Below are 27339 nucleotides of genomic sequence, written 5' to 3'. Positions count from 1 at the left end.
TCACATTCCAGTTCGCAAACTAAATTTGGAACCGTTCGGCAGTGACCAAACGTCCTCTTTTCCCCGGACAAAAACTACTCTTTTTGCGACATAAAAAATGCGTCCGGCAGGGTTTCCCAATTAACAAAAAATGTACGGGATTTTGCTGTCTGCAGGTTTTCTCCCCCGTCTCGTTTCTTGTCATGAGCCCTAAAATCATTCATTAAAGTGGTCACGTTGATGACTTTGTTGAAAGGTGAGCAGAAGGCGTGAGGGTTGAAGTGTTCAGGGGGTCAGTGACACAGCCTTTTGTTTTCTACTATATACGAATACATGGACATATCTCACCGTTAGTGACTTTCTGACGAGGAAATTACATCTGCACAGCTTTTTGTTTAACTTTACACGAAAATGGACAAAATCTCTGGATTATTAAAGCCAGAACACCAGAGTGAGATGTTATTCAAAATGAACAAAACTGTTACAGCACCGTTTTATCAGTCGGACTCTTATAGAAATGTAAGTCAGTACAAAAATACCTATCATCAGTTCCCAGCAATGGCCTGTTCCTTCGTCAAGGGTAGATCACTTGGGTGATAAAATAATAAGGTGCTTGGTTTTAGAAACGTTCAAATTCTTAAATGTAAAAATGTTCAGTTTTGTAGCTTTTTATGAACAGAAAAGAGAAAAAATTGATTATAGATAAACTATTTTTAAAATGTGTTACTATTGTAAACAAACACATGAAGCACCAAAGCTCCTCCAGACCTTCCAGTGACAAAGTTATGTGTTTTGGGCTTTCGTGTTTTTGAAATACCAGAAAAACCTCTGTGACAATGGCTAAATGGCTAATGGCGGTCCGGCAAAACTAGGCTTGCCTAGTTTCTCATTGTTTCTTTCCGTTACCAGTTTCCTGTTAAAGAGGAGCATATAGGGAAACTAGTGCTTTATTTCAAATGAGGCCAGATTTGGTATTCACATTTTAATCTACACCCTGCTAATCTGTTTAAGATTAAAGAAAAGAAAAGAAAAAACCTTCCATTTTAAACTCTGGCTCTGCTTATATTATAGAGCAGGGAAAAGACCTAATGTCAGCAGCACTCTTTAATTCATTGCCTTATGTGTGAGGTTGGGTGTTTTAATTGAAGTCTCTGTATTACCAGCACCCTGAACAGAAATAGAAAGTGTGAAACGAAGCCATTTTAACATTGGGTTTATGAATTTTAATCAAACACCGCTGGCGTGTTTGAAATGTAGGCATATTGCTCACAGAGTGATTGCGTCTTTGCTTTAACGATGTCTTTATGTCTCTTTGTTCTGTTTCAGCTAAAGCAGACTTTCAAGAAAGATTCCCTTTTCTCCAAATACTACAACACGTCCGTCATCACCGCCTTCAGGTAAACGCAGCTCTATGCTCCAGGCCAGAACAGATCCACCCTACAGCTCTAAACATACTCGAGGCTCCAGGTTTAATTCAGATTAAACATTCTTAAACACATATTCTGTCAATATTGGATTTATCTCCAGCAGATGCATATTAAATCTTCCGTAGAGTGAACTAAACCAATCTGTCTAGTGGTGCTAAGAGCACTGTAAATATTCAATTATAGTTTTTTTTGTTTGTTTGTTTTTTTTTTAATTGTTATATTTATTTCTTAATTTTTTGATATCTCATGTCAAACCCTCGTTGACACAGATATTAACTGAATTCTGTTGTTTATTTATCATATTTGAGTGTTTATAAACCCAGCTTTGCCCTGGCGGATGTTACATGTATGCAAGTATGAACGGAATCTACATGGAATCTAAACTGGTGGTGATAATGTAATGTTCTGTGTCCTGTATGCTGCAGTGATGGACTGCAGGCGTATCACTGGACCCAGTTTGTGGTTCCTCCCTCAGACCTGGTGGCTCTCCCCAAGCTGACGGAGGAGCGGGTTCTGGACGTTCTCCGCAGGGGGATCAGGCAGGAAGGAAAACGCAGCATGCAGTCCTTTACCATCACCGACATCACCGCCTCGAGTAACTAGCACATCACATTCACATGCACACATGCTAGGTCAGACTCTTGTCTTTAAAATGAGTGCTTAGTATTAAAAAAAACAAAAAGCTACTTTCACTGGGTTCTACTTTAACTCTAAATCTAGGCAATCAGTCAAAACATGTTTGAGATGAAGATCTACACCCAAGCAAGTGTCATCACTATTACCCTCACTGTAGCACGATGCAATGGTGTCTGAGGCTCACTTCGTTAGTTTACACTGTAGCTGTGAGGCTAATGCATCTTAGCTGTCTTATATATGTAATCTGACTGTTGTAAGCTGCGTCTGAGTGTCCAAATAATTTTAATGAATGTATTCCACTGGGGCTAACATACTTAATATAATGATAATAATGAACATTTCTTAGAATTGAGAAATGGAATTGTTAATTAATACTAACCTATGCAAAGTAGACTGAATTTCTCATTGTCTACACGTGGTTTTCTCTTCTCAGTAAATATGTTCCAGTATGTTTAAGGTAACTTAGAGAACAGTGCAATGTAGCTTTTATGGTTTTTTAAAAATGGACCTGACGTAAGAAATAAACAGCCGACACCAAATGCCGTCGCATATTTGAGTAACAGGAGAGATTGTGCAGATATAATTTTTTGCTGAACTATCACATTGAGCAGTGTTTAACAGATTGGTGGACATCCAGTACAATACACCTGGGTGTGTAAGAGTGTGGAGAAAAACATGATAGAGCTGTCGACTAAGCAGATTTTTTTTCTTCCCTCCCTCCAACTGACCAACATCCACAAACATGCATAAAGAAAAGGTCAGAATGCATTTTTTATTATTGATGTGCAGCTTTTGCCCCAAGGGCTTAAGTTCAGTTAACTGAAGGGAAGGAGTGATTCTGTTTAAATCAGCAGAAATTGATTTTTTTGCATTAAAAAAAGATGATATATATATATTTTAACTTTTTCTTAAAAGAAATCATCTAGCATCAGGAAACCTGCAGAAGGGATACTCTCAGAGCTGAAAACTAGATAGCCTTAAAAGCTAATTCACAGTGATTGTTGCTGCTGCTAATGAAACCAAGTGTATTTATAGAGCACCTTTCATCACAATGACAAACAGTACAGAGAAATGACAGTAAATTAATGAACATTTAAAAGGTAATTTATACAATTTAAAAGCAATTAAAAATAATAATTCAAACAAATAGTGCAATAAAAGAAAAAACAATAAAATACATGACAGTTAATTGGAATATAATTATAGAAGCTGTACATTTATACATGCTAAAATAATAAAATAAATATGTGCTAATGATAAACATCATTCATGAGCTCTCTAGTTGTGCGGCGGTCTAAGCCATGGCCCCATCATCAAGAAATCGTCTGGTCAGTCCCCTGTGATGTCTTGCAGCATGATACTGTGCACCCATCCAAGCGTGTTGAAGCTGTGCATGGGTGTTGTGTGAACAGAAGTTTGAGAAGAATTTATTGTTGGTTTTACCAAGTTTCCTTTTGTGGAAGTGTGTGTGGGTTCTAATCTTAGATAACAGGTATAATTTATAGGGGAATTTATAAATACCAGAAAATTAAATCAAAATAATTCTGTAAACCGTTTATCCACGACGTCTGCTAAAAATACATGCAGCATAAAGATCTGAATCACAGCAGAAGCTACTGAGGAATAATCCCTAAAGGGACAATTTGCAGCTGTCAAGAAAAGTCTGTGTTTAGGCTTCATCTTCATGGAAGTTCAAAGCGTTAGCATTTTATTCCAGGCTCAGAAAGCTGCGAAAGGCCTGAGGGGGTGGAAGTGCTGAGACGTGGCCAATGGAACATCAGAATTTGGGGGAGTGTGATGCAATGTACCCTCAGAGATGAAGATGAGGCATTGTTTAGGTTTCATAGTGATAATAAAGAGTTCCAGACAGTAATTAATTATATATTATCCAAACACAATTTGCATCACTGTAGTGCTTATATCTATCTGTCAGTTTATTTTATTACCCCTGAGCTGAACATAATATTCATAACATTCCTGATTCAGTGTTTATTTTTATTTTTTTAAGGCATTATCTTGCATACATTTATATTTAAGCATAGTACCTGCTTGTTTTACGTCTAAAAGTTATAAAATATAGTAAATGTTATTGCATGCCGGTACTTGCATCAATATGTAATGCATATGCAATATGCTATTATTACCCATATTATATATTTCAGATACATTACAAGTGTAATAAAGATATGTGTTAAATATTTATTCAGAATATTGTCCATTCCTCATGTTCTGACTCATAAAAAGTATATGTGGTCTGGGTTATTTTGTGCATACAAGGAAAACACTGAGAAATTGGTCAGTACAAGTGCAGTTGCCATAACCTATACTTCAGAATGACACATTCATTCTCTCTCTCTTTCTCTGTCTCTCTCTCTCTCTGTCTCTCTCCACCTTACACAGTTACGGATCCTCGAATGGCCATGGACCCCAGAACTCGTGAGTAAAGCATGTCCCATTTCAGTCTCTGCTGCTCTGTAATTTTCCACGTGGCTCGGCAGCCGCTCTGCTGACACTCTACTGAAATACAGCTGCTCAGCTCCATCGCTCTCTTGCTCTCTCGCTCTCTCTCTTTCTCTACACCAGGGCCTGACACCTCACTCACTCACACCACCAATTTCCTTCTTCTTCACTCCTGCTTGTCTCCTTCACCCGTTTCTGCATGTGTATGCTGTGTAACAGACTCCTTCAAACTCTGACAACAAGAATTCTCCAATATGTATCTAGTCTCATGCATTTAAAACAAGAAGGGGAAAGATTGGTTACTGCTGCCATTTAATCTACTCTTCTGCCTTTTGTTGTTATCCTCGTTCAGATTAAGCCAATCAATAAATAGACATTTTGAGTTCTGAATGTGTTCAGAGGCTGACTTGGAACATATTGCATAGAGGCAGCAGTGGAAACAGTGTCACAGCACTTAAACACATTTTCTAAATACACTTTTACAGCTGTGTAGTGCCTCCACGTAGCCCTGTTATCGAGAGATCCAAGCTGATCCAAACTGATTCTCTCCCCAGAGGAGGTCTGCTTCACTCGTCTGGAGGCTGGTTCCACAAACCAGACCTTCTTGTCTCCAGGCTTTCCTACTGGTTACCCCACCCAGACCCGCTGCATGTGGCAAATCCGTGCTCCTAAAGGCCAAGCAATCCTGGTCAAGTTCCCCAAATTCTTCATAGAGGATGACTGCGCCAACAACTACGTATTTATCTACAACTCCTTCAGCCCGGACGCATCTCAGGCCATCACACAGTGAGTAGAGGCTGGTCCTCAGCATACGCTTTTTCATCAAGAGCATGTTTCCTCTTGTTCATCATGTTTAGTGCATGGTTTTCTCATATTGATGCACTAGATCTGAATTGCTGAGCAGGGATTATAAAGGCTGTGGTCCCCTTTTTATAGATGGCAGATTAAAGTACACACCCCTAAATACTCAACTCATGCCAGGACCTGACCTGTACGATGCTAGATTTATTTATTTATTTATTGATTGATCATTACATTTATATAGCACCTTTCTTGATACCCAAAGATAACAATGAACACTGCTCAGAACGCCATTCCATTGCTCTTAAAGCAACACTAGGTAATATTTTTACCTTAAAATTACAGCCTCAAATTCATTGTGATGCTTCACTGAGCTGTGACTAGTCTGGTCTTAGCACTGCAGAAGCTGCACTAGTTCTGGGTAGTTCTGTGAAAGTGCTCCCTTTGAAACTGTAGGCGGAGCCCAGGAGCAAATATTCCAAATCTTAACTAGTGTTCCTTTATGTTACTCTGGGATGGGCATGAAGTCAGAGTGGTTTGCACATATAATCTCTCTAACTGTTTAAAAAGCACCACTTTATTAGATATGGCCCGAGCTTATTTAATTTATGAACAAAAATGAAATTATTAAAGAGCTACAGCTTTTAAAAATGTTGAAGCGTCCTGGTCCTATTTTGAGTAGCAGTGTGATAAACAATATTAGTAATGGATCATTCTAGGTGTTTGTCACCTTAAAACAAGTTCACCCCATAATCAATTTACATTCATATTGAAAAACCTAGTTGAAACGGGTGTAATTGCCAATCTTGGTGTGAAAATTGGTGTGCACCCTGTACAGATGCTGATAAGGATAAATGTGGCATGTGCAAAAGCTAAGACGAAACTTTTAATTATTATTTTTTCCAATTTGTTGAACTGCACTATAAATTTCCGAAAAATACCTAGGGTATGCCATATGAAAATTACAATTTGTCATAAATTAGTGACATTATCAAAAATCTGTTTTAGCAGTCACTACGTTTTGACTGAAGATGATGGGAAACCTTTTAATTTAAAATTTTGTATTATTTTTATTTATTTAATTTTTAATAAAAAAAAACAAATTCTCTTGTGGATTGATAAGATAAAGAATCATACGCTGACACGGTTACCAATATCAGCTTAGAATCCTGACTTTAAAACGTAACTGGGGATTTATTTGAAACACGTCAATAAGTATGAACGAACTGTACCAGTTTACATGTGTACGTATTAATTAAGTTCTTCAAATCCATTTGAAGTTGTGAGTGGCGGGTGGGTTTTTCCTTGTTGTTTTTTTTCTCTTTAAATAAAGCTTCACCAGGTTTTATAAAAATGACTCCTGCCTCTGCTGGCCTTGGTAGAAGTTTCACAGGAACATTCCAGCTGTTCATGGTTTAGCCCATTACATTTTTCGTTTTCCCCTTTCTTCCTGAATACCAAGGACAAAATGTTTATTGTATCCCTTCAGAAAGCTTAGACAACTTATTCATCCGCTTCAAAGGCTATTTCTCGCTGGTTCTGGCTGGCGCTGGCATGTGTGGGTTCCTTCTGAGACCTTGCAGGAGATTGACTTGGCTTTTGAAGACCTCACTTTTGAAATCCATCAGCCACAGCTGCCACCTGCGGTTACCCCGAGCTCCAGAGAACGCCAACCTTTTTAAAGGACGTCCACACCCACCACCCCCCACTCCGCCCCAATCTCTATATTTAGACTGTGTTTCAAATGTTAACATGACAAGTGTGAAACCTCCCCCCAAAAAAAAAAATGCCAGCAATGTAAATGTAAGTCTGACATTGAGGAATGGGGAGCAGTATGCCGGTAGGTATTTGCTTTTAAATGAGGTGGAGAAATGCTGTTTGTAATGACATTATTATTCTCCAGTGACATGTTTTATCTCCCTCTCTCGCTCTCACTCCTTGTTAAATTACATCCCTCCTGCTCTCTTCTTTCTCTGCTTGTTAAATTGCTTGTTTGGGAGAGAGAATGTTTGATAATGGAGTGATGAAAGGTTCGCTATGTCTGTTATAGCTTGGTAAACATGAAGTATTCATTTATTTGTACGTCTTCAGTAGGACTGTATTAATGCAGGGGTTCTCACATCCCACTTCTACACACTCAGATCATGGCTTTATAAACACTCCATTTGTGCAAACATTTGTAGGGATGTGGGCTACTGGACCCAAAATCATGTTGTATTTGTTTGTCCTCAGAATGTAATGCACATTATGACTTACATCCAGTATCTTAGAGGAGCACAGGAGAATTATGTGTGTACTGTTTTTAAATGTCAGTATAGTATAGCACTGTGAGTTAAATGCCAAACTGCAGACTTTGTGCCAGAAGCCTATCTGAAAAATAATAAACATTTTATGCTAATAAGACAGTGATTTCTATCTCCATTAAATATTGTCTGATTAACTGCATTTTTATGTGACTGATAGGAAATGTGGTCAGCGCCCACCCACAAACCCACTGGAAGTTATGTCCTCCAGCAACTTAATGCTCATCAACCTGATCACAGACAGTGTGGTGCAGAAACCCGGATTCATTGCAGAGTACATTGCCGTCCCCATCATTACAGGTAATGACAGGTAACATTTCTATCACTACAGGTAACACACAGCATCGTCCACCTTCATTATAGGTAACATACAGCATCGTCCACTTCACCACAGGTAACGCACAGCATGGTCCACCTCACCACAGGTAACACACAGCATGGTCCACCTTCAGTACAGGTAACACACAGCATCGTCCGCGTCGCCACAGGTAACACACAGCATGGTCCAGCTTCACTGCAGGTAACGCACAGCATCGTCCACCTTCGCCACAGGTAACGCACAGCATCGTCCACCTTTGCCACAGGTAACGCACAGCATTGTCCGCTTCGCCACAGGTAACGCACAGCATGGTCAACCTCACCACAGGTAACACACAGCATGGTCCACCTTCAGTACAGGTAACACACAGCATCGTCCGAGTCGCCACAGGTACCACACAGCATGGTCCAGCTTCACCGCAGGTAACGCACAGTATCGTCCACCTTCGCCACAGGTAACGCACAGCATTGTCCACCTTCGCCACAGGTAACGCACAGCATCGTCCACCTTCGCCACAGGTAACGCACAGCATCGTCCACCTTCGCCACAGGTAACGCACAGCATCGTCTGCTTCGCCACAGGTAACGCACAGCATCGTCCGCCTTCGCCACAGGTAACGCACAGCATCGTCCGCCTTCGCCACAGGTAACGCACAGCATCGTCCACCTTCGCCACAGGTAACGCACAGCATCGTCCACCTTCGCCACAGGTAACGCACAGCATCGTTCAACTTCGCTACAGGTAACGCACAGCATCGTCCACCTTCGCCACAGGTAACGCACAGCATCATCCGCTTCGCCACAGGTAACGCACAGCATCGTCCACCTTCGCCACAGGTAACGCCCAGCATCGTCCACCTTCGCCACAGGTAACGCCCAGCATCGTCCACCTTCGCCACAGGTAACGCACAGCATCGTCCACCTTCGCCACAGGTAACGCACAGCATCGTCCACTTCGCCACAGGTAACGCACAGCATCGTCCACCTTTGCCACAGGTAACGATGCTGTGCGTTACCTGTTACCTCCGCTTCGCCACAGGTAACGCACAGCATCGTCCGCTTCGCCACATGTAACGCCCAGCATCGTCCACCTTCACCACAGGTAACGATGCTGTGCGTTACCTGTTACCTCCGCTTCGCCACAGGTAACGCACAGCATCGTCCGCTTCGCCACATGTAACGCCCAGCATCGTCCACCTTCACCACAGGTAACGATGCTGTGCGTTACCCGTTACCTCCGCTTCGCCACAGGTAACGCACAGCATCGTCCGCTTCGCCACATGTAACGCCCAGCATCGTCCACCTTCACCACAGGTAACGATGCTGTGCGTTACCTGTTACCTCCGCTTCGCCACAGGTAACGCACAGCATTGTCCGCTTCGCCACAGGTAACGCACAGCATTGTCCGCTTCGCCACAGGTAACGCACAGCATCGTACTCCTTCGCCACAGGTAACGCACAGCATCGTCCACTTCGCCACAGGTAACGCACAGCATCGTCCGCTTCGCCACAGGTAACGCACAGCATCGTACTCCTTCGCCACAGGTAACGCACAACATTGTCCGCTTCACTTCATGTAATACTCAAATTCTTTAAGTAACACCCACTTCATGAAACACATCACTCCCTAAAATAGTGCCACCACCTTCGCTGGTAATTCCCAACCACCCATTCAGTCTGTACATCATATCCCTTTAGGGTATACTCTTGCCCACAAATAATAAACCACACTCATCAGGTAAAAGTAACACCCCATCACATAAAACCCCACTTACAAGGGGAAATATCCCTTATCCCCATTCCTCCTGTAGAAATGCCCCACCCCTAAACTGTCATTATTAACTGATTTAAAAATGCTAGACGTTAGCAAAGTTGGTGCGAAACCTGTTGAATAAGAGCGACACCCACACAGTTTCACTGCTGTTCATTACTCATTAAGTCTTGAGTAAAGGAGCCGCTCACTGTTGTGTTGTGACACGCGTTATCTGACTGACTGAGATTAAATCTGTTTGAATGTGTCACAGAAAGATGGCATGGATCCAATCGCTCGCTAACACTGTTTTCTCTTGTTTTATAGCATATATCTTTATACTGAGGTGGTTTGTAATTATATTTATATATCATGGTTTCTAATCAATATTGCTACAAATTGTTTGACACATAACAGATAAATATTTCTCTATTTCATCACTGTTGTGAAGGAATAAAGCCTATGTCTACAAACAAAACAGCTGTAGAGATGGGGAGAATAAACCCCACTGAGCTTTCAGTGTACACATTTTATATATAGCTGTTCTTGTTAATGTATAACTTTATGTATGTATATCTTATATTTGTGTTTTAATGTTTAAAGTTTAGTGTTTGTGTTTTATTTACTGCATTCTTGGCCAGGGCTTACTTGTAAAAGAGATTTTTATAATTTTTTTTTTAGTCTCAATGTGAATACCCTGGTAAAATAAAGGTTAAAATAAAATAAATAGCCTTGTGGGGGACTGGCGCCCCCTCCGGGATGTGTTTCTGCCTTGCGCCCAGTGGTTCCGGGGGGGCTCCGGACCTACCGCGACCCTGGACTAGATGAGCGGTTACAGATGAATGAATGAATGAATGAATGAATGAAATAATTAAATGAATAAAAGAATCAATGTAATTCTAAGCAATGTATTCTATATAATTTTAGAGGTTACCATTTCTGTTGTTGTTATTTATAATGATGCAGTGAAAATATCAGCAGATAAAAAAGGTTACAAGAAAGATACCGGTTTTGTTCCAGCAGCATATGCTTATGTACATGGTTGGTGTGTATATATATATATATATATATATATATATATATATATATATATAACCCCAAGGACACTTTACAAAGTGAAGATGTACATGAAAGTGTAAGAAAAGGCTCCAAATATCTTTGGAGTTTACTTCAAGGCTTTGCTGGCTTTTCCATTCATGCAGTATCTTCATTCCTTTTTGTGTGTTTGTAGCTCAGACATGTGGAGGCGTTCTGACCACTTCTACTGGAAACATCACCTCCCCCCGTTATCCCAGCTTCTACCCGCCCTCAGTGGACTGCACATGGACCATAAATGTAACAACTCTGTTCTACATCTCACCTGCCTGAACTGTGTGTTAATTAATCTTGCATTTTAATTTTAAAAGGGGTTTTATTAAGTTGTCTCATCTATGTAGTCGAGCTTTAACTGAACTGAGCTGAAGATTTTCAGCCAGCGGCCAACACTTAGCATCAGACATGGCGACATGGGGCTAGTATACGGCTGTTGACAATGCCACTGGAACCTATACAAACATTGAAGGCAGATGGACACTTAAAATAGCTGAGCTCACTAATTACAAGGATTGTCCTTAAGCTTAGTGTGTAAGTAGTGTATGGCTTTCTTGTTTTATTTTATTTATTTATTTGTTGGGTTTTTTTTTTTTTTTTTTTTTGGTTCAAAGAAAATATTTTTTTCAGTGCAGAAGCTTTATTAATAAACTCTTCTTTGTACAAACTTTGTGAACACTGACTGTTCACAAATGCATTCGTATTAATTTAATCATTTATGAGCTGTGCATTAAATAAAATCTGATTAAAAATAAGTGTCCAATTAGAAAAAGGAAGAGAAGCATTCTTGCAATAGCCATTGCTCTGTACATTTCATAACCATTGCATTTTTTTAATTAGTTATGAATTGTTATAAATAATTCCAAGAATTTTCTTAATTACGAATTTAGGATGAAACTCAAGTGCACTTCTTATAAACAAGGCCCCATGGTTTTAAACTCGCTATTTAAGCCTAATACAATGTTTGTACACATGAATAAATAATCACTGACCACTCTCTGACCGTTCCACTGTGCTTTCAGGCTCCTGTAGGGATGAAGATCCGGGTGATGTTCAGCATGTTCCGGATGAAAGAGCCTGAGGTCAGCATCCGCACCTGCAACAAAGACTATGTGGAGGTCCTGGGTGCAAAGTAAGAGTCCTCATTCTGTTCAGTATGAGCAATGTCTTACAACAGAAGTGTTAGGTTTGTGTGGAGCAGATTTTCTTATTTTTCTCAGAATTTCAGCATATAAAGTTGAACATATTTATTTAATTTCTAGGTTAAAATTTAAAGTGATGTGATTTGGCAGGTGTTTCAATGCTTATTTCTGTTCTGTTTGTTTAATGCTTATTTTTTAAAGATTAAATTTCTTACAAGTGGAAAAAAAAGATTATTGATATAATGCTTTACACTATCATTTATTATCTTGTGTTCTTTAATAATGATTAATGCTGGTTCTATTTGTGTGCATCTGCAGGTATTGTGGCGAGAGGTCAACATTGGCCCTGAGCAGCACAAACAACTCCCTGACCATTCGTTTTCACTCAGACAAATCTTACACAGATAAAGGCTTCATGGCTACATACAGCGCCTACGACCCTCAGAACCGTAAGCTCAGGCTTAAAGGAGAACTTCACCCAAAATTCAACTTTCCTAAATTCTTTCTTTCTTTATTTATTATTATTATTTTTCATTCATATTTTTCCCTCCCTTATTCTCCCCTTAACTATTATATAGTCTCTCAAGGCCAATGTTCAGTGTTTGGAGTTTTTCAGAATAAAATCAATATATTAAAGATGTATGTAGTGAACCATCAGTCTTTAGTAAATCTTTTTTAAAGACTATTAAAAAATGTAAGAATCCAAAAATAATCAATCTCTCTCTCTCTCTCTCTCTCTCTCTCTCTCTCTCACTCTCTCTCGCTCTCCTGTATTTAGCATGCCCTGGTCAGTTCACCTGCACCTCAGGGATCTGTATACCTAAGGACCTACACTGTGATGGATGGAATGACTGTGGAGACATGAGCGATGAGAAGAAGTGCAGTAAGGGACAAACGAGTGCAGTCTTCATGCTAAATATCCTTAATTACAGGGGACAGCTATCAACTTTTGTTTGACAGACAGACAATAAACAAATTAATGGAACAGTTTTGCATTTATTTACTTTATTAACTACATTGTACTTGAAACTAACAGTAGAAATATGACCTTCAAAAAGGAAATTTCAGCTCATCAATATGAAATAAATAATACAATTCTGTGTGTTTTTCCTCCCCCTCCACTTTCCAGAATGTGCGGATGACCACTTTGCGTGTGCTAATGGGATCTGTAAGCCAAAGTACTTTGTGTGTGATCAGGTGAATGACTGTGGAGACAACAGTGATGAGAAACAGTGCAGTGAGTACACATCGCTCATTCTCACAACTCCCCTGTTTTACTTTTCTCTCCACTCCTCTCTCTATAGCTTTGTTCTTGCTTTATTTTTTTTCTTGATTGCTTCTTTCCTTCTAAATATTATATGAAAAGAATTTTCATATAATATTTAGTTTTTTGTAATGAAACTGAGCAGGATCTCTCTCTCTGTCTCTCTCTCTCCTCTCTCTCTCTCTCTCTCTATCTATCTATCTATTTATCTATTTCTATTTCTATCTCTATCTCTAGGCTGTGCGAAAGATCAGCTGAGGTGCGGTGATGGGACGTGTTTACCAAAAACTGTGATTTGTGATGGAAAGATGGACTGTGCGGATGGGAGTGATGAGGCGTCCTGTAAAGAGTGTGAGTGTGTTTCAGACACATTGTGTCTTGTTGTAAATTTGCCATTATGAATTAAAATAGTTTAAGCTGCACCAGCCCTCGCGTTTTAAAGGAGCAATCTGTAATATGTTTCCTGTACTAAATCATAAAATGAGCAGGGTGTGTCATCAGAGATTAAGGAATGATTAAGAAGCAGTGCTGCAGCCAATATGTTCTTTTGTTATTCGTTCTGTTGGTGTTTCGGCCTGTGATCCTGTCATCTGTCCAATCACAGTGAAGTTTACACAGCCCGGGTTGGCAGGTATGACACACAACTGCACACCCAAACAGCCAAAGCGCATTCAGACAGAGAAAATGTTAGATTTTACCAGACATAATAAGGTCAGTTTTCCTCAACCTGGCTCCACTGGTTTGACCGTGGAGTGCAATTCTCCTTGTAACTCCTTGCTCTCAGTATCATTACAAATTGCTCCTTTAAGGTTATTTGAAAAGGAAAGATTGTTCAGCTCTAAATGCAAATAGGAGGGTTATATTTTTCTGTTGAGAATGTAATGGAGTAAAATACAGAGTCATTGACTTTCAAATTAATGCAAAATAAAAAAGTAATTCACAACAGTCATTTAAAGAGTATGTCCACTGTTAGTTTATGCTGGGTCCTGTTAACCTTTAGTGCTAATGTCCTCTGTTTGCCGAACCTGCCCTTTTGGACATGATAATGACCATGTGGCTGATATTACTGGCTTTCAGAGTCAGAAAGTAAATCTAATTTTTTCAGTATAGTGGATGGGCTACAAAAACAACCTCCGAGTTTTACAGAAAACACTCTCAGTGGTGCTTGAAACCACTCTGACTTTGACCGTAGTGTCACTGGTACATTTACGCCAAAGAAAACACTCCGGAGCAGAATGACCAGCAGCAAATTCATTCAGCTGCTTTCACAGAGTGGTAAGGTTTCATCAGCAAACTTGCCTACTCTGGAGTGAGAGAGTGAGAGGGTCCTGATGTCCTTAACTTCATGTGAAGAATATAATATTAACAGCACTGTCCTAAAATCAGTGGCTAAGGAGAGGGAGAGGGTGGTACCTACCCTCCTTCAAATGTTACATAGTGCAGTTTCTGCAGTGCTGAACCTCGGATTAGCAACAACAGGGGCTCTCTTCTCCTTATTACTGCACAATGGACCATCGCAGTGATACTGAACCTGTTATTTTAAGGTATAAATATTACCTCGAGTTGCTTTAAAGGAGAATAAAAAGAACTCTTCCCACTGAAATGCACTTGTTTACTCTTCGCCCCTGCAGTGCTACTTTTTGTGTTGTGTGTTGTGTGTATAATTTACAGGTGATAAGTGATCGCCTCTGGTGATCAATACATCTGACCAATAAAGCAGCTCTTGCATTGCCATGAGCAAGCAACTTCCCACCAATCACACACTTTTTCTTTACACCTCATTGACCTCTCTCTCTCTCGCACTCTCTATCTCTCTCTCTCTCTCACAGCTGCAGGGATGTGTACAGACTTTACGTTCTTGTGTAAGAACAGTGAATGTGTGAACAAAGTCAACGCTGAGTGTGATAAAGTCGATGACTGCGCAGACAAATCTGATGAGGAGAACTGCGGTGAGTTAACCTTCATTAACATGTGATTAGTAAATGTGATTTGAGCCACTGACTCCTGATGTTGAAACACGCATGTGCGCATAGGAACATATTTCATAGAAAAAAAGGTAAGGTTGTGCTACTACAACCTCTGTTGATAGTTCAGCCATATTTCTCATAGCACCTTTCCACCAACGAGGAACCGGACCGGTTCCAGTTCGTAAACTAAATTTGGAACTGTTTGGCACTTTTCCACTGACATAAACTGGTTCGCGAGCCAGAAAAAATTGTTCCCAGCTGGAACAAAAGAACAGTAGAGTCCTCAGCGCGAACCGTGGCTGAATAATAGAAAATAAGACAGGAACACACTACGTTTGTGTGTGTTTCTGGGGCTGTGTTTGGTGCGGCACCATGCACGTTGGCCAGAGCTCAGTAGGACGCTTCTGAACTCGGCAACGTTTACACACATATCTCACAGAGAGAGGAGGACTGCTGAATTTGCCTTATTTCACGTGAGTGTGTCTTTGCCTGAAATATTGTAAAGGGATGTGGTGGGGAGACATTTTATGGCGTTAGCGTGTTTATAAAACTCTATACAGCTGCACAAAGCCTCCTTAAAATTCACATGCTTTAACTGTAAGTAATTTTAACTCTTAAAATCAACCAAATGTTATTCAAAATGGTCTTCTTTATTCTTTGGCGGTAGATCATCTAGTATTTATTTTTAAATAAAATGAACAAGAAAAACACTGATGCCGGTGTTTATTATATATGTTTATTTGTTCTGACCTCCATATTTTCTGTACAACACAATCACATAATAAAAACCACATGTAAACAACAACATTTATATGAAGCACCAAAGCTTCTCCAGACCTTCCAATGACAAGGTTATGTATTTTGGGTTTTCCTGTTTTTGAAATTCCAGCAACACCTCCGTGACAGTGGCGATATGGCTAATGGCAGTCCGGCAGAACTAGGCTTGCCTAATTTTCTTTTTTCTTGTTGTCTCTCTGCCTCAGTATCTCTTCCCTCATGTTTCAGACTGTGGAGAGCGCCCCTATAAACACAACCGCATCGTCGGTGGTCAGAACGCCGATGTTGGGGAATGGCCGTGGCAGGTCAGTCTCCACTTTCAGACCAACGGACACACTTGTGGTGCCTCCATCATCTCCAAACAGTGGCTGCTGTCTGCTGCTCACTGTTTCGCCCTCGAAGGGCCCATGTGAGTCTCATGCTGACTTTGAATTGTAGGAATTTTTGCAGATTGTTCTGGTTTCTTATAGAGTTTGAGGTCAGGCAAAAACTGATGTCATGAAATGCTGTTCACTTCAAATGCTGCAGAAAAATTCCAAACAGCTGGTATTTGGGCAAAAAGAAGGTACACAGCAAGGCAGCCAATCAGAACAGAATCAGGCAGGTGGGGAAAAAAACATATATATATATATATATATATATATATATATATATATATATATATATATATATATATTATAATACAAAAATATGGGAGCGCTTTAAACATTCAGCCTCCAACTTGTAGCAGAGAGGTTTGTCCAGCAGGTGGAGCACTGGCCACACACTAAAGCATTGTTTTCCAGTCTTGCAGTCTTGATCCTCCTCCACCTCTTGGCTGCACATTTCAGTGTTTTTCTCCGCTCCCCACACACCTGACTCAACTCATCAGCTAATTACCCAGACCTACGTAATGAGGGGCTTACAGCCGGGAGGATGTGTGACAGTAGCTCTCATTTTATTCCAGAGTACAGGCACACTACAGGTCCACGAGAATAACACCTCGCTAAAACATTCTGAATAAAGCGGGGGGAGGGATTACAGCAGAAAAATTACTTTAAAATCAAATCAAGGAAAGCTTTTAAGATTAATTTTAAAATCAATTTAATGCAACCCACAGATTACTGCCACCAAGCGTGGGTTCATATATCAAATACTGAAACCATTACAGCAGAAACAACTCCCTTTTTCTAATAGAGGAGAACCATAATGTATTAGGCTCTAATATTTTAGTGACCATGGTTTGGTTTTCAAAAAATAGGACACTGAAAACCAGTGAGGGCAGCACAACTGGTAGTGTTTTTTACACAGCTACATGGTCCTGGGGCTGTGGGTACAAATCCCGCTCCAGGCGACTGTCTTTGAGTAGTTTGCTGTGTTCTCCCCGTGTCCTTGTAGGTTTTCTCAAGGTGCTCCAATTCGGGGTCGCAGTGGGTCCGGCGCCTACCCGAAATCACTGGGTACAAGGCAGGAACACACCCTGGATGGACCCTTCACAGGGCGACACACACTCACACTTATGGACACTTGAGTCGCCAATCCACCTACCAACATGTGTTTTTAGACTGTGGGAGGAAACCGGAGCACCCGGTACACGAGGAGAACACACCAAACTCCTCACAGTCAGTCACCAGGAGCAGGACTTGAACCCACAACCCCCTGGTCCCTGGAGCTGTGTGACTGTGACACTACCTGCTGCTCCACCAAATAGATTAGAGTTTTTAATCCAAAAGTAATTGTCCTCCATCAGTATACGGAGAACTGGGCAGAGAAATGATATGCGTCTGTATCCTCAGATATCACGTGCCGTCCAACTGGCTGACGTACAGCGGGATGCAGGACCAGGAGAAGGACGACTCTAACGTACAGATAAGGGAAGTGAAGAACATCATCATCCACCAGGACTACAACACCATGACCCAGGACAACGACATCGCTCTGCTGGAGCTGAAGGAGCCGCTGGTGTTCTCTAACACCATCCACCCCGTCTGTCTGCCCTCAAGCTCCCACGTGTTCCCCGCCGGCATGCCCTGCTGGGTCACGGGCTGGGGGGCTGTCAGAGAGGGAGGTGAGACTCTGACTTTTTCTCTCTCTCTCTCTCTCTCTCTCTCTCTCTCTCACTTTCTCACTCTCACACATACACACACACACACACACACACACACTCACTTATTGACTCATACACTCACACACACACACTTTCCCTCTTTTTTTCTTTCTGTCTATCTTTATTTCCCTTTATATTGTTTTTATTTTTCTATTCTGTCTTTTGTCTCCATCTTTCTTTATTCCTCCATGTGGGAGGTGTTCTTTCTCAAATTTGGTCTCTTATTCTTGTCTCTCTCTTCATTCTTCTTCCTTTATTTTCTTTCCTATTCCTTTATATCACACCTCCACTTTTTCAATCCGTCTCTTATTTTGTTTTTCTCTTAAGCTTCCTTTGTTTCTTTTACTTCTTCTCTCTGTGTTTTTTTGTTTGTTTGTTTTTTCCCTCCACCTCTCTCTCCCTCCACGTCTTGGTCATTATCACTACCCAGTGACCTGATCAGGAGATGCTTGGGGTGTAAAGAGTATCCTTAATGATGTTTACATTTATTTGCATATTGGAAAATAACACCAAGCACTGTCTGTCTCTCTCTCTGTCTGTGTGTGTGTGTGTTGTTGTTTGTTTGTTCCAGGGCAAATTTCTCGTGTGTTACAAAAAGCCGAGGTGAAGATCATTAATGACACAGTGTGTGATGAAGTCACTGAGGGACAGGTGACCTCACGCATGCTCTGCAGTGGGTTCCTTACCGGAGGAGTGGATGCATGCCAGGTATAAATACACACACACACACACACACACACACTGAAATGAAGTCATAAATGTGTTCCATATCTGTGAATATCAGTGCAGTCATCTTCTGCCTTTTAGGAAATCCACTGCCATAAATATTAGCTCCTTGGTTCTACACCTATTGTCCATTTTGTCAGCTCTTAGCACTTTGTAGTTCTACAATTAAAGACTGTAGTCCATCTGTTGCTCTGCATACTTTGTTAGCCCACTTACACCCAGTTCTTCATTGGCCAGGACCCTCAAGTAACGTGGTGGTGTGGTTCTTGTTCTTATTGTGCTTTTAAAAGTGGATCAGCCACAGTAGTGCTGCTGGAGTTTTTTTGAGAGCAGTCGACCAACCAAAAATACTGAGTCAGCAGCATCCAGTAACAACTGATGGAAGTAGCTAGCCCAATTCTAGTATAAGGAGCTATGGAGAATGATTGGGAAATTTTAGCAAATGTGTGGAATTGACAGCGAGTAAAGTGTGGGGGGGAATGTTTGGCAAAAATGAAAAGAATAAAAAAATATATATTTAAGTGAGTTTCCTGCAGTGGATGTTAATGATTAAATGTGTCCAAACTTGTGTATTCAAATGCGTAATACATATGGGACTGGGTGCTTCCTCTCGCTGTGTCTCTCTATATTTCTCTCTACCCTCTCTCTCTAACTAACTAGCACACACATCTGAAAGTACGTACATGCACGTGTGAGTAAGTGGAGTGTTTTTCCTGCTGTAGTCTGCAGTGATTGGGTCCCTGGGTATCGACTGCTCTGGTGCACAGAGAAAACAAATCCACGTCTGCGCATACTCCAGGGATTTTGAGGAGTTGTGTAGGGGGTGGGGTGGGGAGGGAGGTCTGTAAAAATGTGATCTGGCACACATACTAAAACAAAGCAATGCAAGTGAAATAAACATCTCTTATAAGACTGTTAGTTCTGCTGCTGCAATCGGATTGGCTGATTGTCAGTCTGTGAAATACTATACATACATGGATGCACACATTGATGTGTTAGTGCATGAAGCATTAAAGCATTAAAGGAATCGTTTGCCAAATAATCACATTTTCAGTTTCTACCACACACTGTGCATGTACTCAGTCAGCCAAGGCATGTCTGTCTTTTTTCTTTCGTGCTGGAGCTACGCAGCCAATTAAATAGCAAACAGCAGAAGTCAATAGTCGCCCAGTTTTTTACTAAATACATCCTTCAACCCCTTCCTCCCCCAACACCCAGGTCTTTACTGAGGTCACACAGATGTGTCAGTAGTCAAGTTCTCATGCAGCCTGATATGTACATGTATACAACTGAGTCAGAATAGAGTGGTCCAATCAAAACCATTTGGATTACAGTCACTATCCGATGGTGTGAGGTGGGTAATCTTTTAAATAATTAGATAAATAGAAGATGAATAGCCATGTAATCACCATGGATGTTAAACTGATTGGAGAAAACCGTGGGTCTTACACTATGTTCTGCAGGGGTGAGATAAAGGGTCTGTCCCAAAACATAGTGAGCTTTGCCCTTCAACCAGAGCAAACTAATGAAAGACTAGAATCCATCACGCTGAAACGCTGAGGTGACTACGCAATCACTCTCTAACTACAGCATTTCAACAATCTGCCTTATAAGGATAGACGTCCGTTACAATGCTGCTTATATAAACAGCTGCCTACGTAATCAGTGCCTACTTAGGTAGCTCACTTAGTTTTGCGACAGACTTAATAATTCATGAAGTCACACAAATTCATGAATCATTCCCATATCATACTTCTGCTCCAAACTTGTGATGCTCAAATTCCATCAGTCTGACTTTGTTTCCAAAGTGTACTTTCACCCACACTTTTTGTGTCTTCAGATTTGGGGCCCAGCTATGTGTCTTGGAATGGCACGGGACGTTGCGGCTTCTTCTCGCCCCTTCTTTAATTAATTCATGCAAAGCGCATTTTAGTCTGCCATAATTTAAAGCCGTTCCAAATACAAACACATTGACTGATAGCTGTGGTAGCACTGCTGCTTCTCTCACTCTGACTGGGCTCACGTGCACATGCTCGTTATGCTGACATTTTGGATCGGATTACTTGTAGTGTGCATGTAAAAGTATTAATCTGTAATCTGAATAATTTACATCGGATTGGAGGAAATCTTTGTGTGTAAACATAGTCGTTGTGGTTTAGTACATGCTCTGAATTATGTACTGTAAAAATGAACAGAAGTTCATCGTGTAGATGAATGCCTTACACATTTTAGACAACAGGTGCTGTGCTGAAGGTGGACTCATCTCAGTGTGCCAACAGGTAGCACAGGTGTATAGATGGACAGATTGTGTTTGTGATTTCTGTTTCTTCTGATGACAACGTTTTGAATTTACAAACCCAGAGTATATAAAAATATGGGAAAAAAAGAGATCATAAACATAATCTTGCATGTTTATGATGCATGTCATGCATGACAAGGGGAGTCAGATTTTAGCCCAGCACCTGTTGTCAGAAATGACTGACCTCATTGTTCAGCTTCTTTTGTTCTACCCCTTTCCACCATCGTTTCTCCCTCCTGAATTTTTCCATATTTTCTCCATCTCTCTCTCCCTTCTGTAACACCCCACTCCCTGAATTTAAGTGTGTTAAGAGAAATTTGGGTATGATATTTACAGAGGTCTTTGGTAAGTGGAAAATCTTAAACTGCAAATCATCTCTTTGTGGAGTTAAGTGATATTACACGGCAGCTGTAGCCTACTGTTTGTGAACTACATAAAGAGGCAGAAGCAATGATAATATTAAATATTGTTTTTTTTCTTTTTCTGGCATTTTTAAAAAACAGGCATCCACAGGGGGCCCTGTGTTACCATGATTTTTACTCCAATTTAGTTTTACGCCTACCTTAAAAATCACAGTTTATTGCTTATTGCCTTATTATCTAAGTTGAAACACATTCGTTGTAAACGTTAGGCAGTGATTGTGTGTCTGCTGTGATAAGTTTGATTGCTAATTTAATCATTATGCTCATCAAATCAAGACCCAAATGTAATTAAAGTAATACAATTCCGACGCCACGTGTGGTCCTAGCACGCTGGCGGACTTTTTGCTGAACAATTTATTAAATCAGCGGAGTCCGCTGTGAAAGCCAGTGTAAATAAGACCCGTCTAAAGCTTTCCTGGAGAATAGATCTAATGTTGTCTTCCGGCGTTGTGAGGACTTTTTCTCTACGTTCGAAACACAAAAAGGTTCTGTCTTTGAAGGAAGAAAAGAAGGTAAAATGTGGTAAAAGGTCATGAAAAATATTCATTAGCTCAGTCTCGCACTGAAAATGAGAGAAACCCAATGCTGTAATCTTCAATGCTCAATGAGGGAGTTTGATCATTGTATGAACTCATATTTATACACTAGTAAAAACAGAAGTCATGGATGGAAGTTGTTTGAGTAGACAAACCGTACAGTCTAAATATATCCATATAAATAGGAACATGATTCAGTAACATGCCATTCATAGGAACATAAAGGGGGTCCAGTATTTGGGTTAAACTGTTGGTCTGATGTTTTCAGCTGGAGTCTGAGCTAGACAATTGCACTTATTATATTTTTAAAACCCGTTTTTGACTAACTTCCAGTGATTGTGGAGGCGAAAGTATATAATACTCATGTGTATGATGCAATGTCCTGATATTGTCTGAAAACAAGCCTGTGTGTGTACGCGGGTGCATTCAGGCTCATACTGCAGGAGATTAATTGTTGTACCCTGGTCCCTGATATGTAAATTGGACTGATTTCCATAATTTCTACTTCTCTCTCGCTTGTTATTCATCTTGCTTCCCCTCCTGAGCACTCCTCGTACCAGCTTTCTCTTTCTGCACCTAATCTCCTTATTTTGCTCTACTTCTCTCACAGGTTTTAGCTGTTTTCTCTCTGCCCCCCCCTCCCTCTCATGCTCTCTCTTGCTTCCTCTTTCACTCTTCTTCCATTCCATTCTTCCTCCCTCCCTCCCTTCCATTCGCACTCATTCTTTGATTCCCCCAATCTTCATCTCGCTCTCGCTCTCATTTCAGTTTCCAATCCAAATATGCTTTATTGCCTCGACTGTTTACATTGCAATATTGGCAAAGTAATTAGCAGCGAAATTGTATTACACCTAAAACAAATCATTCAGGGGTAATAGCAACGGAATGAAATGAAACAATAAATAAAGACGACTAAATTAGACGTATGAAACAATGGCTGACAAGCGATTACAATAAAAATAATTAAAATTTCGATCTCCTCCGGAAACCTAACCACACGTTTGTTCACTTCTAATCATCTCTCTCTCTCTCTCTCTCTCTCTCTCCACCTCTCTTGTCTTCAACAGGGCGACTCGGGTGGTCCTCTGGTCTGTCTCTCTGAGGCTAATATTTGGTTCCAGTGTGGTGTAGTGAGTTGGGGAGAAGGCTGTGCACGGAGAAACAAACCTGGAGTTTACACTCGTTTAACCAAGTTCAGAGACTGGATCCGCACACACTCAGGAGTATAGCAGCCATCAGGAACTTCAGTACTGCCATAGCAAGGCCAGTGTGTGTGTGCTTGTGTGACTGTGCGTCCAGATAAATCTACCATGCTCTTCATCAAGCGCTATACACAATGTTGGATCCAGCCGATGCTGCAAATCCAGAATGCTCAGGTTGAAGATTTATTTTGGATTTTAATTAATATCTTAGTTTTAAACATAAATTTAGTTTTGAAAATGGTATTCCAATTGTTATTCTTTTTATTTTTATTTTTTTAATAGCACTGTTGATTTCATACAAGCTGAATTAATTGTCTGGACATTCTTTGAAATCTTCTGGGTCTTTCTTCTGAGGTGTTTTTCCTTCAGACGCTGACTTATATAGTTTCTTCTGATATTCAGGGATAAGATGTGTTCTCTTTGACCAAAGGTTATGGTCCTTGTTTGTCTCCCATCACCCCTCCACGAAGCAGCCCATGAGTCTGTCAGCTAACGTTGCAGACGTGGCAGTTCGTGTTCTCCTCAAAATGTGCTCAGACTTCATGACGTTGTGTTGGCCGTGATTTGGAAAGAAGCTCAGGAACCACCCAAGACTAATCAAAAAAGTCTCACAGATTACAAACGTTCATATAGTTTGCCATTCATCAAAAAAAGGTCGAAGAGTCCTTGCACAACACCTTGATAGCACTTTGAATTCCATAAATATATTTCAGTGAGTTGTTCTTTAAAGTATTGTTTTTAATGAGTTGTGAGAGGGTGAAGAAACCTTTAAAGGTGAAATAAAAGAAGTTCTTGTGAAAATTCTTAATCCCTTTAAAGGTTTGTTGGGCACCACATTTATTTCTTCATCTGTGGCATTACTCTAAGAATGCTTTAAGAATATAAATAAATAAATAAATAAATAGCTTACATTTTTTGTTTTTTTACAATTTTACAGTTTTTATAAAATGTTTGCAACATATTTTTTTACACTGTTTTATGTGACAAATGATTCCAAAAGCACGATTTAATGCAGATACCTAAAGCCTACTTAACCTTTTGTTGTTTGTCTTTTTTTTCTTCTTCCTCAAATGGTGCCTTTTTCCCCCCATTTTTCAAAATTGTTTCACACATTCACCACATTACAGTTCTATGTCGGGATCAAACTTCAGTGCTGAGCTGATCATCTTGGACTATTTAATGCAAAGTAAATAAATGTTCCACTTGTTACAAATGGTTCAGTTGTAAAATTGCTTTTCGATTATAGATAAATTTATAATTTTTATGTAATACACACTCTCACCTTTGGGCAGTTCCACAAACTCATCCAGTCACATACTCACCCAGTCACTCACACGTACATGTGGAAAGTTTCACACAAAAACACACAGCTAATTCACCTCCAACATGTGGTTTTTTGGGAGGAAACCCACATGGACACAGGGAGAACACATCATTCTCCTCACAGACAGTGACTCAAGACAGAGATGGAACTAAGTGACACAGCCATGACGCCCTTTCTTCGTTTCACTGTAAGAGATTGTACATTTACAAAGCATTTTTGGAGAATGTCAGTTCAACGTTTAATTCTGACGCAGTGTAAACAGAACATGTTTTTTCTGTAAATTCTGTAAAACTTTGAGGTACAAGGTTTTGTTCTGACTGTGACTGTGTGTAATTTTTCACACCTCTCTGCTCTTCCACAGCCTGCTCTCTGTTCATCAAAGGGGGGTCTTCAAAGAGGGATTCTACAGAGGAAGCTTACAGAGCTCCAGCTCAGGTCATCTCCCCTCTCTTTAGTCATGTGCGCTCTTCTAATTTTACAGCCATATTCTGATGGGTTGCAATCACCAGGAGTTTCTTTCAGAAATTCCTTTTGGAGAAAGCTTTGATGAAGAACACTTCTCCATGTTGATTTAATTTATTGTTATTATTATTATTATTATTAACAGTGTCTTTGCACAACTGATGCTATGAGAGGTGATCTGTGGCCCTTTTGCCCAAATATCTAAGTATTTATATATTAGAAGTTTACTGTGGCAGGTCAGACCAAGTTAAGTGATGTTTATTTGCATTTATTTTAAACCATTCCAGCATTCACTATGACTTCGTCTGTAGCTCTTTCTTTTGTGTATCATCGTCATTCACTCGTTTCTTTGCAAACTTGCTCAGGGTTTATCCACTTTATGGAACATTTTAATATAATATAACAAGGTGAATACATATCTCAGTAGTTTTTGGGTTTGAGTGGAAAAGCAGGGTTTCTGCATACACTGGAAAGCCCTAATATTTATGATGGTGGCACTCTTTGAATATTTGAACATTAATAAAGTGATGAAAACGTCAGCAAAGTCATGTAAAAGTGTGAAGATTGAGACTTTAATCTACTGAGATTGCCTGCTTGAGCATATGGCTGCTAATCCTACTGTGAGTGTCTAATAGATACGTTTTTGGACTGTGCGGAGCTACAGAAACATGGATATTGTTTAAGAATGGTGTAGTGTGAAGCTACATCAACACACTCTGATTTCTTGAGTGAACCATGTCTTACCCTTAAAGGCACCCCCCCCGCCCGCTCTCTCTCTCTCAAAACACAGGAATACACCCTAAACAATTTGCAAGTCCATTATAGAGGATTACTCACACCTTTTGGACAATTTTGAACATGCAATAAAGCTACTAATCTGTTTGTGGACTGTGGGAGGAAAACACATCACCCAGAGGAGTCCTATGCAGACACAGGGAGAACACAGCACACTCCTCACAGACAGTGACACAAGGCCAGGATTGAACCTATAGGATCCTGAGGCCCTGGAAATGTATCGCAGCAACACTACACCTCTTTCCCCTCTGCCATGTAAGCTGTTAGGATGTGTTCCCTAGGTTTATGATGTAAGAAACCCTGACTGTTTGAATCTATGGGATTGTGACACTGAAGGTTTAAATCAGGGATAGTCAGCCACAGAACTGAACGCTTATTTCCCAAATGATACATTGTCTTGCCTCTAAACCACACCACTCAGTCATGCTAACAATGCTAAACACTGCAGAGATTTTACTTCCGGGTTCTTATCTTGTTTTCAGATGATGGCCTTGGCTGATTTCTTCATTTGTTTCTGAATGGAAAATGTTTAATTTGAGAAGGGTTCATGAATACAGCCCAAAGAGAGAATCTCCCCTGCCAAAATGGGTTTGACATCCCCTGATTTCTTCTTTGCAATCTCAAAATTTCAACTCCGCCCTTCTGCTCCACCTTTTTTCTTCCACCTCCCATATGTATGATCTCAGGAATACGCTCAAATGGAGGATTAGGAAAAAGCAGGTCTCTGTCTCTTTTGTCCTCCCGAAGCGTCTAGGGCCAAGCCGGGTTGCCTTTTCTGCCGCATGCTAACGTCCTGAGCAATCAACATGTCGCAGCTGGCTGCCGCAGCAACGCTGCAGGAAGTGCTCTCCATCAAAGGGTTGAGGACTTAGAGGAATCCACATCTATTTTATGTGCAGGGATGTAAAGCAGTTTTTCTACTCACTCCTCCATCTCCCATCTGAAGGTCCCGAAGGTTCTAGACTCCTATGGCCTTTGTCCTTGTCGTGATTGTTTCAGAATGTTTTAAATTACCCACTTAGAAAATCAGAGTAATTTCTGAAGTATTTAGAACAAATATAATTGGGACCTAAGTGTATTTAAATGCAGGTGGGTGGGTTACACTAAACAATGACAAGTTCCCTCTGTTTAAGTTAAAAGTGAGTGAGTATTGCTCCAAAGCCATGCTGCAGAGCTGTCGAACGAGAGCAGATGAGGAAAAAAAGATGTGCCTCGACCTGAGTTAACCACAATCACAGAAACCACATAGACATAGCAGTTTGCTGGGTTTTTTTACATTATTTTTTTCCAATTTCTTTTGTTTACAAATCAGATAATCAGAGTCCACAGCACCATAACTCTTTACTTTGTTCAAAATAAAGTACGCAAACGGAAAATGAACCAGTTCCCCGTTGGGTGAAAAAGTCCAGGCACAGCTCTGTCTTGTAAACGTGTTGTCGTTGCTAGGTTACATGTATTTTGCGGAGTGATACCTGAAGAGCTTTGGTCAGAGTGCAATAATCGTGTAATATTGACACTCCTGGAACGTCTCTCAGCCAATCACATTGCAGGGGCGGAACTAACTGTGGTATTAA

General features: G+C 40.5%; 1 protein-coding gene across 1 annotated transcript in view; it reads left to right on the top strand.

Annotated features, from left to right (window-relative positions):
- st14 (ST14 transmembrane serine protease matriptase) overlaps window positions 1-25301 on the top strand; it is a 47396-nt gene extending 22095 nt beyond the window's left edge. The window contains exons 4-19 of the mRNA XM_066661342.1: window positions 1306-1376; window positions 1832-2001; window positions 4443-4478; window positions 5057-5288; window positions 7767-7906; window positions 10906-11009; window positions 11786-11895; window positions 12224-12354; window positions 12684-12788; window positions 13035-13142; window positions 13407-13520; window positions 14999-15118; window positions 16142-16322; window positions 17689-17960; window positions 18571-18707; window positions 23050-25301. Coding sequence (XP_066517439.1) covers window positions 1306-1376; window positions 1832-2001; window positions 4443-4478; window positions 5057-5288; window positions 7767-7906; window positions 10906-11009; window positions 11786-11895; window positions 12224-12354; window positions 12684-12788; window positions 13035-13142; window positions 13407-13520; window positions 14999-15118; window positions 16142-16322; window positions 17689-17960; window positions 18571-18707; window positions 23050-23211 — 2193 coding nt within the window. The 3' untranslated portion in view covers window positions 23212-25301. The remainder of the gene's footprint in view (window positions 1-1305; window positions 1377-1831; window positions 2002-4442; window positions 4479-5056; window positions 5289-7766; window positions 7907-10905; window positions 11010-11785; window positions 11896-12223; window positions 12355-12683; window positions 12789-13034; window positions 13143-13406; window positions 13521-14998; window positions 15119-16141; window positions 16323-17688; window positions 17961-18570; window positions 18708-23049) is intronic.
- The last annotated feature ends 2038 nt before the right edge of the window (window positions 25302-27339 follow it).

The sequence above is a fragment of the Hoplias malabaricus genome, chromosome 1 (assembly GCF_029633855.1).
Source record: "Hoplias malabaricus isolate fHopMal1 chromosome 1, fHopMal1.hap1, whole genome shotgun sequence".
Taxonomy (NCBI): Eukaryota; Metazoa; Chordata; class Actinopteri; order Characiformes; family Erythrinidae; genus Hoplias; species Hoplias malabaricus.
This window is presented reverse-complemented; position numbering and strand designations above follow the sequence as displayed.